This window comes from Fusarium poae, chromosome 4, assembly GCF_019609905.1.
Source record: "Fusarium poae strain DAOMC 252244 chromosome 4, whole genome shotgun sequence".
NCBI lineage: Eukaryota > Fungi > Ascomycota > Sordariomycetes > Hypocreales > Nectriaceae > Fusarium > Fusarium poae.
Window position 1 is genome coordinate 596,051 of NC_058402.1, and position 15,875 is coordinate 611,925.

Here is a 15,875-nt window from a genome sequence, read left to right on the forward strand (position 1 = left end):
CGGCACTGCCTCAATGCTAATGCCGGTACTGCAACGGTATCGAGAGTCGTGTACGTCATTGGACATTTGACAGACGGGGAATTTATGTGGCGCCCTAGGTTGCAATACAATTGGACGGCTCGCCATTCAACTTGCTTCCAGAACAACTGACAATGATATTAATTATTAGAAATGTGATAATATGTGATATAATGGCATGTTTAGAAATGTCCATTGGGGCTGAGCACTCTAATATCATGCTCGGCTGTTCCCTTTTCCAGATTGGACTCATACTGCTCGATGATACCCTCGTAGTCGTCCAACCATACGCTCAACCACTCAACAGACCCAATGATCCTCGTGTTCCAGTTGCCCATGTTCGGATCAAGATAAAGTAGCCTTTCCTTGACAGAGATGAGCTTCTCCATGGCTTCTCTGACGTGTATCCTTTCGCGGGTTAGTACCTGGCTGTACGTGTTACCCGGCGCAGACACTGCCACAAACAACTTGACCAGAATCGAAAGCGTGTAGCTCACCGCAGGTCCGAAGCAGAGCGATGGTAGGCTGAGCATCAGGCTGGGCTCCATTACGAGTACTGCGTCGATGGTGAAGTGGCACGCTTCCATCAGGGCTATGAGTGCCCTCGCTGTGTTTGGTGTCACTTGGGCTGGACGGGCAAAGTCGTTGACGCCGATACGTTCAGCGACATATGGAGATCCAAAGAGAATCTTGTTGGTGGCTGTGTGCAAAACCGGCTCGTTGGCGTACACCGCAGCCAGCCTTTGCCAAAAGAAAAGTTGAACATCGTGGGCAAGTGGTCTGTTATTCAGGGCATCGAGATCGTTGTACATCTGGGCTTTCGTGGTTGTCGCAACGTTGGAGTCGATATTATGAAAGGCGTGGACGTTGCATAGTCCCAGTCCGGTAGCAATTCGAGCGTGAAGCCTTGTTGTGTGAAGCATATCCAAGAACAAAGGCTCCGAGCCATCAGCCTCTAGAGCGTGAAGGGCTTCATAGTGTGACCTCCCCCAGTCAAACACATGTGCTCTTCTAAGACCGAGAGCAGCCATGGTTGAAGTCATCCAGGAAGCTAACCATGTCTTTTGCATTTCGAGTGTGGGAGGTCCCTGTATGCGGAAGAACCACGCCGGCGCAGAAGTTTGCAGTTCTGAACCTCCTAGTCCAAGTTCAACACCGAGATCGTGGGCTATAAAAGCCAGTTGTATAGGGTTGGCGTGGTTCATGTTGAGAGAGGGTCGTATCCAAAGGCTCATGACTAGGGCAGCTTGGATGAAGTCGACTGATGGGCTCTTGAGACCAACTGCTGCCTTGCCGATGATTTCGAGCGCCTTTGTTCGTAGTTCTTCTTGGTTCTGAGGATCGATGTTTGCTTCCGGGGGAGCAACGGCGAATAAAGCCATGAGTTTGATGGGTGTTTCATTCCTCATAGAATCGAGTCGTGATGGCGCCGAACTGGTATCTACGGGAGAAATAAGATACCAGAATTGTGCAGCAGTTGTCGAACAAGTCTTCAACCCCTTAAGCTGGGAGTCATAGTCGAGACGGGCATCCAGAAAGCCCAGATCAGACGGTAGAGTGTTTGCCGTAGGCCAATTCCCTTCTGTCGAAAAGACCGAAGTGGCCCTCGTAGAAGCAGCATAAGTCGACATGGCCTGCGTTGAAGTCCCATCCAATCTCTCCTGCAAAGACTTGACTTGATCTTCCAACTCTGCGATCCTGTCCCTCTGCCATTTCCTAGCTGCAGGAACGCAGGTGATGTTGAAGCGAGTACATCGCTCGCAGGTTGATGAGTCGGAAGGAAACTCGCATTTGACTTTGAGAGCTTGACAGGCTTCGCAGGCGCGAGATCTTTTCGTCATGGTGGCATTATTTGGGAGTGGACTCTAGAAAGAGTGCATTGGAATTGGGAAATGGAATTTTTAAGTGGTGAGAGCGAGAGTGGCTTAGCACTTTAAAGGTTGTATTGGTGATGTATTGGAAGGAAGGATGGAGGGTTATAAGTAATCAGGTTCCTGCGGGGTGGTCGTCATGATTAATGTTGGCGTTTTGACGTGTAAGTATCTGATCAAGAATAATTCTCTACAGTTTGATTAGAAGAATATAAATGATGATTTGTGATATGAAAAGACAAGATGTATTGGAATAGTATTTTACGTCTTGATTAAAGACATGGTAGGTAACCCTGTACTGATTGTAGATCAGACTCTTGTTCATGTTTGTACGAATTTCAACTTCTGCCGATTGTCGATTGCCGATCACCTTTGTTTTAATTAATAACTTATTCTTTGATCATGCAATCGATCAATACTTCAAAGATACGGGGATGGCCGAGTTCTAGTTGTTCTTTCTGTAACGTCCCGTCTCATCCTTCTGAGGCTATAGCGGATCCGCTGCAAGGACAAGGCCTGTACCAGAGGCCTGTAAGCCAGACAGCCGCTAATCTTGCAGCGCCAATCGCATCTCATACAGACTAAGCGTCACGCTTGACAAAATGTTCCATTTGACCGGAGATAATTATAGATATCAATTAACTAGATAGTCAGAAAAGATCAGATCAGTTGCGGTAGTTAATGTGTTGATTCTGTTTACTGAGAAATAATTGCGTTGTCTTTGGTGCCTCGAGACAGTAGAGACAAGACATGCTTCTCTTTGAAAGAACCTTATCCAAAACAATCCCTCCAACTTTTCATCATTCCATTTCACCCAAACGTCATTCAACTCTAGTTTCCGTATTTTCTTTCATTTTCGTACTTTTATACAAAACTGTATTATGCGGCCGTTTAACAGGGGGCCCACCATGACTCGCCCCTAGTGAGTAGTCAGTGACACTCGCTGCTCCGTGTTGACATATTGGAAACAGACTACAGTCTTCTGGAACATTGCAAGCGTCCGATACAAGGCTGTCATGCTATTAAGATGAAGCTGACATCACTGCAGATATTTTCTACATGTCCTTGAACCAACTACGGACATCGCCTTGTGAACCGGCATCCCTCCTTCACCATCTGTGCGGCAAAATGGATTCTCTAATCCGTGCTTTCTCCCCCCCTTCAATGTGATCAACAGCTTTTCATGAGATCTGATCAGATCACTTAGCGTCGATGCGTTTATTCCTGAGTTAATATGTATGCAACAAATCCTCTTCCCTTTGTGTCTTCTGTCATTCATTTACTTACTTCTCTTCTCTATTGACTAGGATCCCTTTTACATCTTCGGATACCTCTCTTTTATTCCTTTGTCATTCTTGTCTGCTGGTGCAGACTCTCAGCAAACATGTTCGAATTGTGGAAAGGTCCAGGATTCACAGAAGTCAACGCTGGCTCAGATGACATGAACATTGCCAGTATCGCCTGGGGCATATCGCTCGGCGTCGGTATCTTTAGCTCTACAAAAGCCATTCGACAAACGATGGACTCGTGGAGTAGAGGCCGAAAAATGAACCAATACATTATCTTGGTGTGGCTCGAATGGACAAGCAGTTGTATCATGAGTGCTGTTACTTGGTGTTATTTACGAAATTATATTCCTGGCGGGTTTCCAGTCTTTTTCGTTCTAAGTACGTCCATCTTGTCACTTAGCCACGACAGTAACTAACGGCGCAGTCTTTCTCTGGTGTATACAGATCCAAGCCCTTATACAAATCATCATCAACAGAATCGCGATTCTCATGGTCAATCGGAGAAAAGCAAAATGGCTCAAGATCTGGTCGTTTCTGATCATCTTGTGTATCAATATCAGTGTCTTTATGATTTGGATCCCAGCGAGATTGCAGATCAATGACACTTGGATAAATATCAACAAAGTCTGGGATAGAATCGAAAAGGTTATCTTTTTACTTGTCGACGCCGGACTTAATCTCTACTTTATCCATCTTGTGCGATCGAGGCTTATTGCAAATGGCCTCACCAAGTACACTCGTTTGTTTCGCTACAACTTGGGCATGATTGCTATTTCTATGACAATGGATGTAAGTCTTTACCATGATCTAAAAATGATTCGTACATACTTACTCTGGAATAGATTCTTCTCATTGCCATGATGTCTCTTCCCAACGACATTGTGTAAGTCACCTCACCCACTCTCCATTTCCTTACTAACAACTCCTAGTTATGTTCAATTCCACCCCCTCGCATATCTCGTCAAACTCCACATCGAAATGAACATGGCCGATCTCATCATCAAAGTTGTGAAAGCCAGTAACGGTAATGGCTACGACTACTCTGGCTCCAAGTCGGGCAGCACCCAACCGAAACAAAAAAGCGGCAACAAGCTCGGAAAAGGACACATCCCTTCAGCCATGTTTATCGGAGGAAACTTGACCCTTTGCCAAGCTGGCGACGACGATATCGAGATGAACAGATTGGAGGGCGGTATTCAGAAGACGACCAGGACTGAAGTTGAGGTGGTGGTCAAGCAGACTAGACCATCTGACAGTGATGATCGGGATATGAACAGTGACGGAGAGTCGATGAGGCCATTGAGGAATGGCAATACTTATACGGTATGAAGCTTCTGGATATCATGAATGATCGAGTTGGATGTCTAACTGTTCCAATAGGTCCCAGAACCAAAGAGGCGACGGAGCTCTCAAATTGCCATTCTCACAGCACCATAGACTGAATTTTCCCTTTTAGCATAAACCATAGACGATACCCATTTCTTTCACTAGATCTTATAGAATAGACTAATATGTTATTGTAATAATTACAAACTAGTTCATATACTTTGCAAACCACTCCAGAAATTGATCCGGCTCCCTCTGGAAGTAAGTGTATCCATCCCATCGCTTCTCCGTCCCCTCAATCCACTTCAACTTCTTCTCTTCGATGGGAATATTGTCGTAGATAGACTGCACGTCCGCAGGCGTTGTGCAAGGATCGTCGCGCACCTGATACAAAAAGGTCGGCACCCTGGTGTGCTTCGCGTCCATCGGAGGATTCAGTTGGTTGATATGGAAACTTGTCTTCATAAAGAACATCCGATCAGCCTCCTCCATAAAAGACTCTGGCGCACCCATCGTCTTGATGAGCTTTCCGATCGAAGACCCTGCGGATATAGGCTGTGGAGCAACCATGCAGCGTACACCCTTGAAGGCTTCAGGACGATGTCTCATCGCGGAAAACGTGGCATTTACGCCTGCACAACGACTAAAGAGTCCAATAGTCATGTCTTTCGTATCTTCGCGTCCTCGCACGTACTTGAGCGAACCTAGGACATCGCGCCACTCGAAAAAGCCAAACAGTCCCTGGTTCCCCTGCCCGCTCAAACCGTGATTCCTAAGATCATACGCCAGGACATTGTACCCCGCGTCGTGTAAGATCTTGTAGTCTGGGATGAAGTTGACTTCAAAGTCGTTTCCGGGCATGAGATTGTTCCAAGGTTCTAGGTGTGATGGTATTCCTGCGCGGTTGAACCAGTGAGGGTGGTTGGCGATGATGATCTTGTTTGAGCCTTTGCAAGGGATGAACCAGCCTTCTAGAGGGACGCCATCGTCGGAAGGAAAGTAGATGTCTTCAAATTCGAGGTCTGCTTCGTTGGGAAAGTGCATTATTGGTGCGAGGGGCCATCCTCGGAAGTCATCTATGACGGTTTGGAGAATGGACTTGAGTTCGTCTGTAGCCATTTTGTTGCTCTGACATCAATTGAGGTGGATTTGGAGGTCAGAATGGAGAAGCAACAACTTCTTATAGTATAACTATCTAGGGTATCGTGAACATATGATCGTCGACTCTGGCTCAGACTTACCGTTGAAGGAATCTCCACTCGAATCCTTCGTTCCCATTTAGTGCCTCTATTCGGCTTTATAGAAAGTCGCGATTTTATCCCGATTCTTGTTGGCTTCTCGCGACAACTCTACTTGTTATCCCCGCTAACTCCAACAGTGTGCATATTGCAGGGGTTCAAGTTGTAAGCATCATAGATTCCATTCCTGGTAGATTTACGTTAAATGGTATGATTGAGTTGTAACGTTCGAATTGATGTATGGAACCTTATTGTTCCAACCCTGATATGCCTCATGCTTGATACACTGCTACTTCAGGAGGATACCCTGTGAGCTTTGAGCCAGGGCCGGGTCTGAACTTGGGCTCCTTGTACCATTCCTGCGCAGTCTCTGTAAGCTCCTTGACCTTGGAGAACTCAAATTGAGGGCTGTCCAGAAGATTGTAGATTCCTTGTGCATAGTCCTCCGAGATGTTGTATACCTGCGCCAGGTACTTGCTCTAATAAAATGTCAGCTATGTAAATATCAAGTCAAACGCGGTGTTCTCTACCTGGATCTCGGGATACTTGACACGCCTGAGACCTTTGGCTGTGTTGTAGCAAGTGTTTTTCTTCTCCTGATCGCTCATGACCCTGACCCAAAGGTCCTTGGCCTGGTCATAATCGTTCTTTTTACCCTCGTGCCAGAAGTGGCTCGCCCGACTTACAACATTGTCGTTGACTTGATAGGGAGCTTCAGCAGTATCAGGTCTAAACTTGTGAGAAAAGCTGTTCGGAGCATATTGCTTATTGCCCGCGTGGTTAGCGTCTACACGCATAGGACCGTCAAAGTTGAGCGAAGCGTAGGACTTGGCCATGAAAGGACAATTTACTGGGACTTGATGGAGGTTGACGCCGATACGATGGTATTGGGCATCGCGGTAGAAGAACATGCGGAACTGAAGAAGAGGGTCGGGCGAGTCTTCAATGCCAGGGACCATGCTTCCAGGTGAGAAAGCAGCCTGTTCCACGTCTCTGTGGAAGTTTTCAGGGTTCTTGTTGAGCACGAGTCTTCCGAATTCCTTCATGGGAAACTGTGATCTGGGCCAAACCTTGGTCACATCAAAAGGATCGAAGCCAAGCTTATCAGGGTCTGCCTGTCTAGGATCCATGATCTGAACATGTGCTGTCCACTCAATCTCCTCGCCCTTCTCAATGGCCTCCCAGAGATCCCTCTTGGAGTAATCCGGGTCTTCACCACACATTTGAATAGCTTCGCTGTCGGTAAACTGCTTCTGGCCGTGCTTTGCGATGAAGTGGTACTTGATGTAAACGAACTCTCCGTCAGAGTTGACCCATTTGAACGTGTGGCAGCCGTATCCATGGTTGAAACGCCAACCTTGAGGGGTTCCGTGGTCACTGAAGAACATGAGTCCGGCATGGTTGGCCTCGGGAGTGTTGGCGAGAAGGTCAAAGAGGGCATCGTGATCTAGAAGGAAGTTGCTCGGGTTGCGGTACTGGGAGCGGATGACATCTGGTCCTTGGATTGGATCACGGCAGAAGAAGACGGGCTTAGAAGGTCAGATCGGAATCATGGAGAGTAAAAAGGAAGCTTACAAAGTTGAGGCCGACAAGATCATAATTTCTTTCCATCGTGTAGAACTTGATAGCAAAGCCTCGAGGGTTTCGAGCCTCGTCTGGGAACTCCCTTCCAAGAGTGACGGTAGAAAACCTAACAAAGACGGGTGTTTTTTCTCCGACAGAAGAAAGAAAGTTGGCTTTCTAAGACACAGTCAGTATACCTTGATATGAAAGGTATCATCTGTCTTACAGTGAGTTCAGTGACATCTTGGGTGCATTCAAAGTAACCAAAGGCGCCAGAGCCGCAAGGATGAACCATACCTGACATATGTTAGCTGTGATAGTCAACGAGAGAACTGCCATACATACGTTCTAGGTTCTTGGATCTGTTAAAGTGCTGCTGCTTCCTATCTCAAGGTCAGATCTGAAATTGTACATGGGAGGGGGACTTACTGCAACAAGAATGTATCGCTGATGAGAGGTAAACCCCCAGCAGTTTTGCTATGAGCTCTGGATGAAGGTAAGCATACATTGAGGCATACAGATACCAAATACATACGGGTCAGGGAAAGGAATGCCTTCATTGTTGGTAAAGTAAGGGCCATCATCTTCCCTTTTCCCTCCGCTCTGTGCACCAGAGACCTTGGCGATGACATCGGCTGGTCCCTCATTGGCGCCCTGAAAATGGCTCGAGCGAGGGGCTCTACGTTCTCCCTGTGTTTCAGCACCGATAGCAGCACCAATGGCTTGTAGAGGATGCTGACGAGGGTCAAGTTGGTTGGAGTTGTTCATGGTGATGGATGGCATGTGGCCTAACTTGAAGATTAGAATGAGAGATGGGGACCACGATATATAAAGAGGGGGTCGAGGAGGACAAACATTGTCTTATAGCCTCTCAAGGCGCCTCGATACTTTCATCTTTCCATTCCAATATCAATGCTGCACCTAAGCCGGAGGAAGCTCCGGATCGTTGACACGTCGTTTCTGTATGTATGGCTTGGATGCATTGATTGCAGCCAAACAGATCGAATAGACCATGGTGCTAAGCAATACATACATTAGAAATCTCCGTGATCCAATAGAATCGACAGGATTGAAAACCGCTGAGAAGAATTGACCTACAAATGACTTGATATGTTGGAATATTGTCGTCATGGGAGAGTAATAGATATTTTACTGCTTCGGGGACAAGACTGTGAGACAATCCATGACCACGTTGAGAAATAAGACATGAGTGCTGTATGTATGAGATGGAATTGGGAACTGCTATTGTTTGGATTTGTTGTCTAGTTCTTTGGAAGGTTGACGAAAGGCTGATGGCTCTTGCCTGGTGTTGATATTGGCTTACTAACAGAAAACTGCACAAGGGATTCCGATTGGGCATGTCTTCACTTCGCAGCCCGAGTTTACTCGTCATGCGATCCCCAAGACCAAACAAAGAAGGTGCTGGTGCGGGTGCGGCAGTGTTTACCTATGCTTTGATGCTTACCTACTAGTAGTAGTTCGGCCAATTCTTTCACCATGACTACCTCTGGGTAGCAGAAACGTTAGCCTCCTGCGTCTTATGGTACAAAAATAAACAGCCTAAGAGGTCTGGCCTAAGTACCATAAGCTGACCTACTAATTTCGTCCCTTATGCTTACAGCGGCCAATTCTTCTGATACCTGATGCATGACAAGGGCCTAATCCCGACGAATGATGCGAGTCCCATATGAAAGAAGAAGAAGATATTCTTGTGAGGTACTCGTTGTTTATCTTGCTTATTCTAGTTGGTCCCGTCCCGGCGAACCAACGAGTACTGCTGTGAGACATGTTTACATTTCCTCTGAGACAGTCTTAGCAACCAAGCCCCGATGAATCATGCACTTTATTCCCGTGAAACAGATTCTTAACTTACCCTGCATTTTCACTTACAAAATATCTTCAAGAGACATAGTAGCATGCAGACAAGCCAACTTTATATCGTTCCTCCCTCGCCACACCGTTCAACCAGTTAGTTCACTCATCCCCAGGTGGCGGTTTGCGCCCAGGGGCAGGAAAACAACGGCATCTTGACAAATCTTGTTCCTGGTCAACATCTCTAATAGCTTTCACTAGTCGAGATCGATCGGACCTAGAGCTTGCCGCCGTGAAACTTTATTCGGTTGGTGTCTTAAGCTCAACAGGCACTGGAATTTACAAGCAGAGACAATTTCCTAATGCGTCCATGTGGGCTATGAGTCTCTCTGTTTGTCATTCGTTGAAATAATTCTATATCAACACCATGTCTAATTTATCGAGTTTAATGCGCAACAGTACGGAAGCTGGGGTTGAGAGTGAGAGCTGAGCCGCATTCTAGCAGCACATTCAGGGAATAAGGAGCATCGTAAACTGGACAAGTTTTAATTGGAACAGAGACAATAAATAAACATGCTGGTGATGAAGATTGACGGATTTTCTTCAAGTCTTTTTGTTAGTGTCAATATACGTTTTAATCTTGATGTGAGTGAAAATTGAACAAGGAGTTTCCAGATATCAAGGGGACTGGTGTCAAAGACATCCTCCAAGAAGCACTGGATAATAATGAGAGTGCTTTATTTAATTCACCTATCTCATTTAATGATAACCTGAACTTTACAGCATTATGTACTCTACCCGACTAATAATAAGAAACAGCTCACGGACAGAGAGTGCCAAGTCAGTATTGCTTGGGATGACATCAACCACATCAATCGCACTACTTGGCATTAACCATCTCGTACAACAACTTTTCACCAACAGGGAATCCCCGTATTCTGACGTCCAGACAATCGAGCTCCAACCCCAAGATCCCGATCTGATCTGATCTGATCTAACTTGGTTACCCCAGCACTACCGAAAACAGCCACCAGGAACAGATACCGTCATTCAGGCAATTGTCCCTGAATATCATCGACCATCAAACAGAGGCGCCCAGAGACGGAAAAAGGAACAAAGCGCCGGACGCATGGAAGAAAACGTGGAAGAGATTGTGTGTCGTACAGACAACCATCGCAGTAACAGATCGGATTGCGCAAAAATAGATGAGACAAGACGAGAATTGCCCGCCTAGACAAACAATCACCGGTATGGGAAAAGGGAGTGGATGTTTGCGGGAGGAGTGGATGCAATCGTGGCTGGAATGTCTTGCATGTCTTTAACCAAAAGCAAAAGCCGACATCACCAACGCCGCACGCGGCAACTCACGCGCGAAAATAAAGAAACAAGGACCATGGAGGTGGGAGATGCTAACTTAGAGTTGAGATCTAAAAAGACAAAATATACGATCGGGGCAAGACATATAAACCCCCCAAGTCTTGGTATGTGTCTCAATTCTTTCTCATCACCATCACTCACTCACTCACTCATACAAGTACAACACTACAGCCTCTTCTCGAGATAAAAGCCATTCGCTAAGAAGAATCACAAACACTTTCGCTCCGAAACTCAACAAACACTCAACCAAAATGTACAACAAGGTTCTTCTCATCGCCCTCTCCGCCTCTGGCGCTCTCGCCTCGGTGCAATACTCGCCCAGCTTCCCTCTTCTTTCGGTCCGTCAAGTCGTCGAAGTCCCCTGCTCGGAGCAGAATCTCAAGGACTGTGGTTCCGGCTGTATCCAGGAAGACTGGACATGTTGTCCTAGCAAACAGGGCGGTTGTCCTCCTACTGCCTACTGCGAAGTCGGCACCAATTCGCAGTACGGCTGCTGTCCCAACGGAAGCGTTTGTAACGGCGAGGGAGGCGGTAGCACTCGCGCTTCGACCGATACTCTGACTCTGGCTGGTGGAGATACTACTACTGTTGTTCAAGGTGGTGGTAACACGGCTGCGACGGAGCCTCCTGTTCTTGAGGGATCTTCGACTGCCGTTATCGCTCCTCCTCCTGTCGACACTCCCATCGCCAGCTCTCCCGTTCCTCCTGTTCTCCCGGTTCCCAGCGGTACTCCCGTTCCTCTACCCGTCCCACAAACTCCCGGTGTTCCTGTCGTCCCGGTTCCTACACCCAGCACGGTCGTCGTCAATGGTGGTACATCCAACAGATACAGCATGTTTGGTGGTATTGTTGCTGGTGTCGCCGCTCTTGTTCTCTAAATGTCATTCGGTTTCCTTTGTTTATTGGTATAGATTGTTGGGTTAGATGGTTGGCATTAGGAGGAATAACATGGAAGGCAATTGAGCGTTGGGCAAAGTTAGATGCCAAGGGCATGTAATTTATTGATCGAGTAAGGGATATCAATGCATTTAATCAAGGGCTTCAATTCATTTCAAGATTACTCTGGGATTGTGATTCGTGTGAAAATGTGGTATCAATTGGTTCTACATATTAAACTCCAAAGCCAAAGCAGTCTTTGCCAAGGCGTCGCTTTTGTCATAATTCCATCGCTTACTCAATCTTGACACAGACCTTACCCTGGTGCTGACCAGACCACTGGTACTCGTAAGCCTCACGGAGCTGCTCGAGGCTAAAGACCTTGGGGTCGACAACGGGACGGAGCTTCTCAATGTTGGCCTCGACAGCGCGGCACATGTCCTCCATCTGAGCTCGGCTTCCGACAAGGAGACCTCGGGTGGTGCAGAGGTTGGAAAGGCAGTCAAGGAAACCGGGGTCGTTCTGACCGGTACCACCGACGAATCCGATGATGGAGATGACACCGTCAATCTTGACAGCGTTGAGAGACTGCTTCATGGAAGAAGGACCAGCAACCTCGATGATGTGGTCGACACCAGCACCGCCGGTGATCTCCTTGGCCTTGGCTCCCCACTCAGGAGTCTCCTTGTAGTTGATGATGTGGTCGGCACCGAGCTTCTCGAGGAGCTTGGCCTTCTCGCTGGAGCTGGTGGTAGCGATGACCTTGGCGCCGGCAGCCTTGGCGAACTGGACAGCGAAGATGGAGACACCGCCGGTTCCCTGGGTGAGAACCCACTGGCCGGGGAGGAGCTTCTTGCCCTCAAGACCGTAGAGACCGTTCCAGGCGGTCAGACCAGCGCAGGTGAGGGTGGCAGCCTCGTGGAACTCGAGACCCTTGGGCATGGGGACGAGACCATGCTCGTCAAAGGCACCGACGGAGCGGAAGGTACCGTCAATGACACCACCGAGACCGGTCTGGACGCTGAGGTTGTCGAGAGAGCCGCCGATGTGGCCCTGGTTGAAGAGGGTGACGACCTTGTCGCCGGGCTGGAAACGGGTGACGTTCTTGCCGACAGCGAGGACGGTACCGGCACCGTCAGAGCCGGGAACAACGCCGTCCTTGGCGGGGAAGGGGTAGCGTCCGATGGGGAGGATCAGATCACGGTAGTTGAGGGAAGCACCCTGGACTAATGGATGTTAGTGATTTGTATACAGTTGAGTATTTGGTAATGAAGACTTACGCTTGACGAGGACTTGTCCATCACCGAGCTCAGGAGTAGGAGCCTCGGTGAACTTCATGCCACTGAAGTCCTTGGCATCCCGAGAAGGGATGACCCATTGCTTAACGGTTTGGGGGATAGACTGAGACATTATGTGTGAAGTATGTTGGTGTTTGTAGTTGATGAGAGGAAAGATTGCTGATAGTAAGGAAAGTAGTGTAGATGACGCTTCGATATGGTCTTTATATATCTCGACAATCTATACCGACAACCCAAAAAAGAAAACTCGTTAGATAACAGCAAAGACTCAAAAGATGCAGATTTGTAAGGAAACAAATGGATGTCTGTGCCGAATACCGATTTGTAAGAATCGTGGTTCGATATAGATGAGAATTAGAGTGTTGAAACTGACGTAACCAGCCCGTATCTAGTGGCAAGCAGTGGATACTTGACGTTTTACTGTTTCAGTGCGACAATCTTCAACTGCCGATTGAATTCTTTCTTAAAAGTGGACTGGGTTATGGAGACCAATTGCGGGCTTTGGACTAAGAATCCCGATGAAGCCATTCAGAAAAAGACTTGATCCACATTGAATCCATGCGGATCCGAGATTGTCAATGCTTGTCGTTTTCCAGAAGGACCGCCGGGTTTCTTACATATGTAGTAGTAGACAAGAGTTTGTTCGAATAATGTATGTATCGTGTCAGTGAGCTTTATTCCACGTTAGGTACTAAGTTTAATGACTCGTGTGCATTGCATTGCGTTGCATTGCATTGCATCTATCTGCATGACATAGCATGACATGAACATGTTTAGACAATAGGAAGTAGCTTACAGTTAATGACACAAGTCTTTCAAGAATATGAGGTTCATGATTGCATCTTGATCGACCAAAAGTAAACAACTGTAGGGTATCAATCGGTTCATCCTTTAGTACCAGGTAGTGAGTGATACAATACTGGGGCTTATTGTTCTGCCCCGCCAACTGTCATCTGTCATCAACATATTGACAGACTCCCCAGGTCCTTCTACTCCAAAAACAATCACATAATACATCCGATGGCTCACACTCCATCTCAATTAACTGTCAATCTGGGTCTCCAACTCCCATACTCCTCCAGTGGAACCCCCCGCCCACCGTCGTCAGTTACAGGCATAGTTGTCTTTTCAGGCGGTAGCGCCGCCAACAATCTCGTCGATGTCTTCGAGAGCGTTCGAGAAGCGAATCAGTGCACCCTCAGTTACGTGATCCCCATCTCTGATAACGGAGGTAGCAGTAGTGAGATCATTCGCGTCTTTGGTGGACCAGGTCAGTTTCTACTACCACGTGGCTCTTCCCTCCCTAGTCCTAGTCCTAGTCTTAGTAGTAACAGAACAGCAAACAAGGTATCGGAGATGTTAGATCTCGTCTCGTTCGCCTGATCCCAGACGACAACGGCAATCCCGAGACCGTCGCCATCAAGCACTTCTTCAATCACCGCCTTCCCAAGAACTACGCCATTGCTAGATCGGAATGGTTTGAGATTCTAGAAGCTACCCATCCACTATGGGATGACATCTCATCGCCCAAGCGGGAACTTATCCGATCTTACCTCAACAGCTTCAACCTCGAAGTTGTGAAGCGCATGAAACCGAGCAGTCGCTTCGACTATTCTGGCGCGAGCATTGGAAACCTGTTTCTCACTGGTGCTCGTCTATTCACTGGTAGCTTTGAAGCTGCCATCTACCTCTTGAGTTCCATCTGTTCTGTGCCGGATAGAATAGCTGTCCTTCCGGCTCTCAACACCAACTTTGCGAGCCACATTGCTGCTGGGCTGGAAGATGGTACCATAATTACTGGTCAGAATGACATTTCGCATCCGAGTGCTCCTACAGCTGCCGTACCGGGAACTTCAGCTGGCGTGCATAGTCCATCTGTGTCGCGACAAGGACCATGGCATCACGATCATCACCACGTAGAAGATGCGAACTTGCCGGGTACACTACCTGCGCTGCGCCGACCAGCGATTGCTTTCTCAAAGGAACAAGAGGAAGACCTACCGGCCCGAATCTCACGACTGTGGTACATAAATCCATACGGTGAAGAGATCAAAATGCCCGCCAACCCAAGAGTCCTGGACGCCCTTGGATCCGTGCACAGTGTAGTATACAGCATCGGATCTTTATTCACATCGCTCATCCCTAGTCTTGTGCTACGCGGTGTAGGAGACGCTATCACAAGTCCGCACGTGCGCAACAAGATCCTCATCCTCAACGGCACCATCGACCGAGAGACAGGTCCTTCGACGACACCGTTTACAGGATTGGACTTTGTCGGGGCAATTGCAAATGCTCTCGCCGACTCGCGCAGCCTACCGAAACCTTCAGAGGAAGACTACAACCAGTATGTGTCGCATGTAATTTATATCGAGGGTCCGACGTCGCCCAAGGTGGACAAACAGAAGTTTGGACAGTTGGGTATTGACGCGACACGGTTGTACGGACCCAAGGATGAGAAGGGACGTGGTGGAAGGTATGATGCCAAGGCCTTGACACAAGCTCTTGAGACTATCATCGGAAGAAAGGATGCTCGGTCGGATAGAAGTCGACGTAATACTCTTGTGGGTTGACCTTACCTGAACAGTGATCAAAGATGGGAGACATAGAAAAGAATATGTATTAGATGTTATAATATCGATGTGGTATGCATTCAAACTCCAGGTCTGACCTAATATGCTATCCATTTCCATCAGTAACCAAGGTACCTCGAGGTATCATCATCTCCCAAAATGCGCCGTCCGTCCATCCGTGTCGCTCATAACCAGCTTCCCATTTCCATTTCCATTTGCATTTGCCAAAGTGTTGGGGGTTCTCATCAATCGGCATACGCGGGATTAAACAGTAGATAAGCCATGACGACAGGCCAAGCCGTGGATAATAACAGGGCTCCGATTACAGAACCTCCCGTTGTCCGAACGCGGTCGTAAGGGCCCTTCCAGCGGTCGATGAGGGCGCATGTAGCAAAGATCATGGCGCAAGCGTAGAGAGAAGCACCCCAGAAGACGGCGAGGTGAAGGTCTGAGTCTTTGTCTTCGGGGCTGAGGACGACGCCCGAAAGGTCTGGAACGAATGTGGAGGAAAGATTGCCGCCCATTTTGTATATATGGTATTGTAGTAGATAGATTGTGTTGGTTGTGTGTTTTTTTGACAGTGTAACCAGAGTAAAATTAAAGAGAGGTTCGTTCTGGTATTACAAAGAAATATAAA

At 47.6% G+C, this 15,875-nt stretch overlaps 8 protein-coding genes across 8 annotated transcripts; 3 read left to right on the plus strand and 5 right to left on the minus strand.

Moving 5' to 3' along the window:
• Window positions 1–200: 200 nt before the first annotated feature.
• Window positions 201–1,859, minus strand: FPOAC1_010302 (uncharacterized protein; the record flags this gene model as incomplete). The annotated part of the gene is made up of 1 exon (XM_044854695.1): window positions 201–1,859. One exon carries the CDS (start codon window positions 1,857–1,859, stop codon window positions 201–203), a length of 1,659 nt encoding a protein of 552 aa, XP_044702008.1.
• Window positions 1,860–3,273: 1,414 nt separating this feature from the next.
• Window positions 3,274–4,615, plus strand: FPOAC1_010303 (uncharacterized protein; the record flags this gene model as incomplete). The annotated part of the gene is made up of 5 exons (XM_044854696.1): window positions 3,274–3,556; window positions 3,603–3,967; window positions 4,021–4,061; window positions 4,108–4,501; window positions 4,559–4,615. 5 exons carry the CDS (start codon window positions 3,274–3,276, stop codon window positions 4,613–4,615), a joined length of 1,140 nt encoding a protein of 379 aa, XP_044702009.1.
• A 96-nt stretch (window positions 4,616–4,711) lies between these two features.
• On the minus strand, window positions 4,712–5,623 carry FPOAC1_010304 (uncharacterized protein; the record flags this gene model as incomplete). The annotated part of the gene is made up of 1 exon (XM_044854697.1): window positions 4,712–5,623. The coding sequence occupies one exon, from the start codon at window positions 5,621–5,623 to the stop codon at window positions 4,712–4,714; it is 912 nt and encodes a 303-aa protein (XP_044702010.1).
• A 391-nt stretch (window positions 5,624–6,014) lies between these two features.
• Window positions 6,015–8,073, minus strand: FPOAC1_010305 (uncharacterized protein; the record flags this gene model as incomplete). Its single annotated transcript, XM_044854698.1, has 7 exons — window positions 6,015–6,221; window positions 6,273–7,271; window positions 7,318–7,482; window positions 7,532–7,602; window positions 7,651–7,688; window positions 7,735–7,791; window positions 7,841–8,073. 7 exons carry the CDS (start codon window positions 8,071–8,073, stop codon window positions 6,015–6,017), a joined length of 1,770 nt encoding a protein of 589 aa, XP_044702011.1.
• Window positions 8,074–10,745: 2,672 nt separating this feature from the next.
• Window positions 10,746–11,372, plus strand: FPOAC1_010306 (uncharacterized protein; the record flags this gene model as incomplete). Its single annotated transcript, XM_044854699.1, has 1 exon — window positions 10,746–11,372. One exon carries the CDS (start codon window positions 10,746–10,748, stop codon window positions 11,370–11,372), a length of 627 nt encoding a protein of 208 aa, XP_044702012.1.
• A 292-nt stretch (window positions 11,373–11,664) lies between these two features.
• FPOAC1_010307 (uncharacterized protein) lies at window positions 11,665–12,780 on the minus strand (the record flags this gene model as incomplete). The annotated part of the gene is made up of 2 exons (XM_044854700.1): window positions 11,665–12,596; window positions 12,651–12,780. 2 exons carry the CDS (start codon window positions 12,778–12,780, stop codon window positions 11,665–11,667), a joined length of 1,062 nt encoding a protein of 353 aa, XP_044702013.1.
• Window positions 12,781–13,688: 908 nt separating this feature from the next.
• FPOAC1_010308 (uncharacterized protein) lies at window positions 13,689–15,238 on the plus strand (the record flags this gene model as incomplete). Its single annotated transcript, XM_044854701.1, has 2 exons — window positions 13,689–13,938; window positions 14,016–15,238. The coding sequence occupies 2 exons, from the start codon at window positions 13,689–13,691 to the stop codon at window positions 15,236–15,238; spliced, it is 1,473 nt and encodes a 490-aa protein (XP_044702014.1).
• A 245-nt stretch (window positions 15,239–15,483) lies between these two features.
• Window positions 15,484–15,762, minus strand: FPOAC1_010309 (uncharacterized protein; the record flags this gene model as incomplete). Its single annotated transcript, XM_044854702.1, has 1 exon — window positions 15,484–15,762. One exon carries the CDS (start codon window positions 15,760–15,762, stop codon window positions 15,484–15,486), a length of 279 nt encoding a protein of 92 aa, XP_044702015.1.
• Window positions 15,763–15,875: the final 113 nt, after the last annotated feature.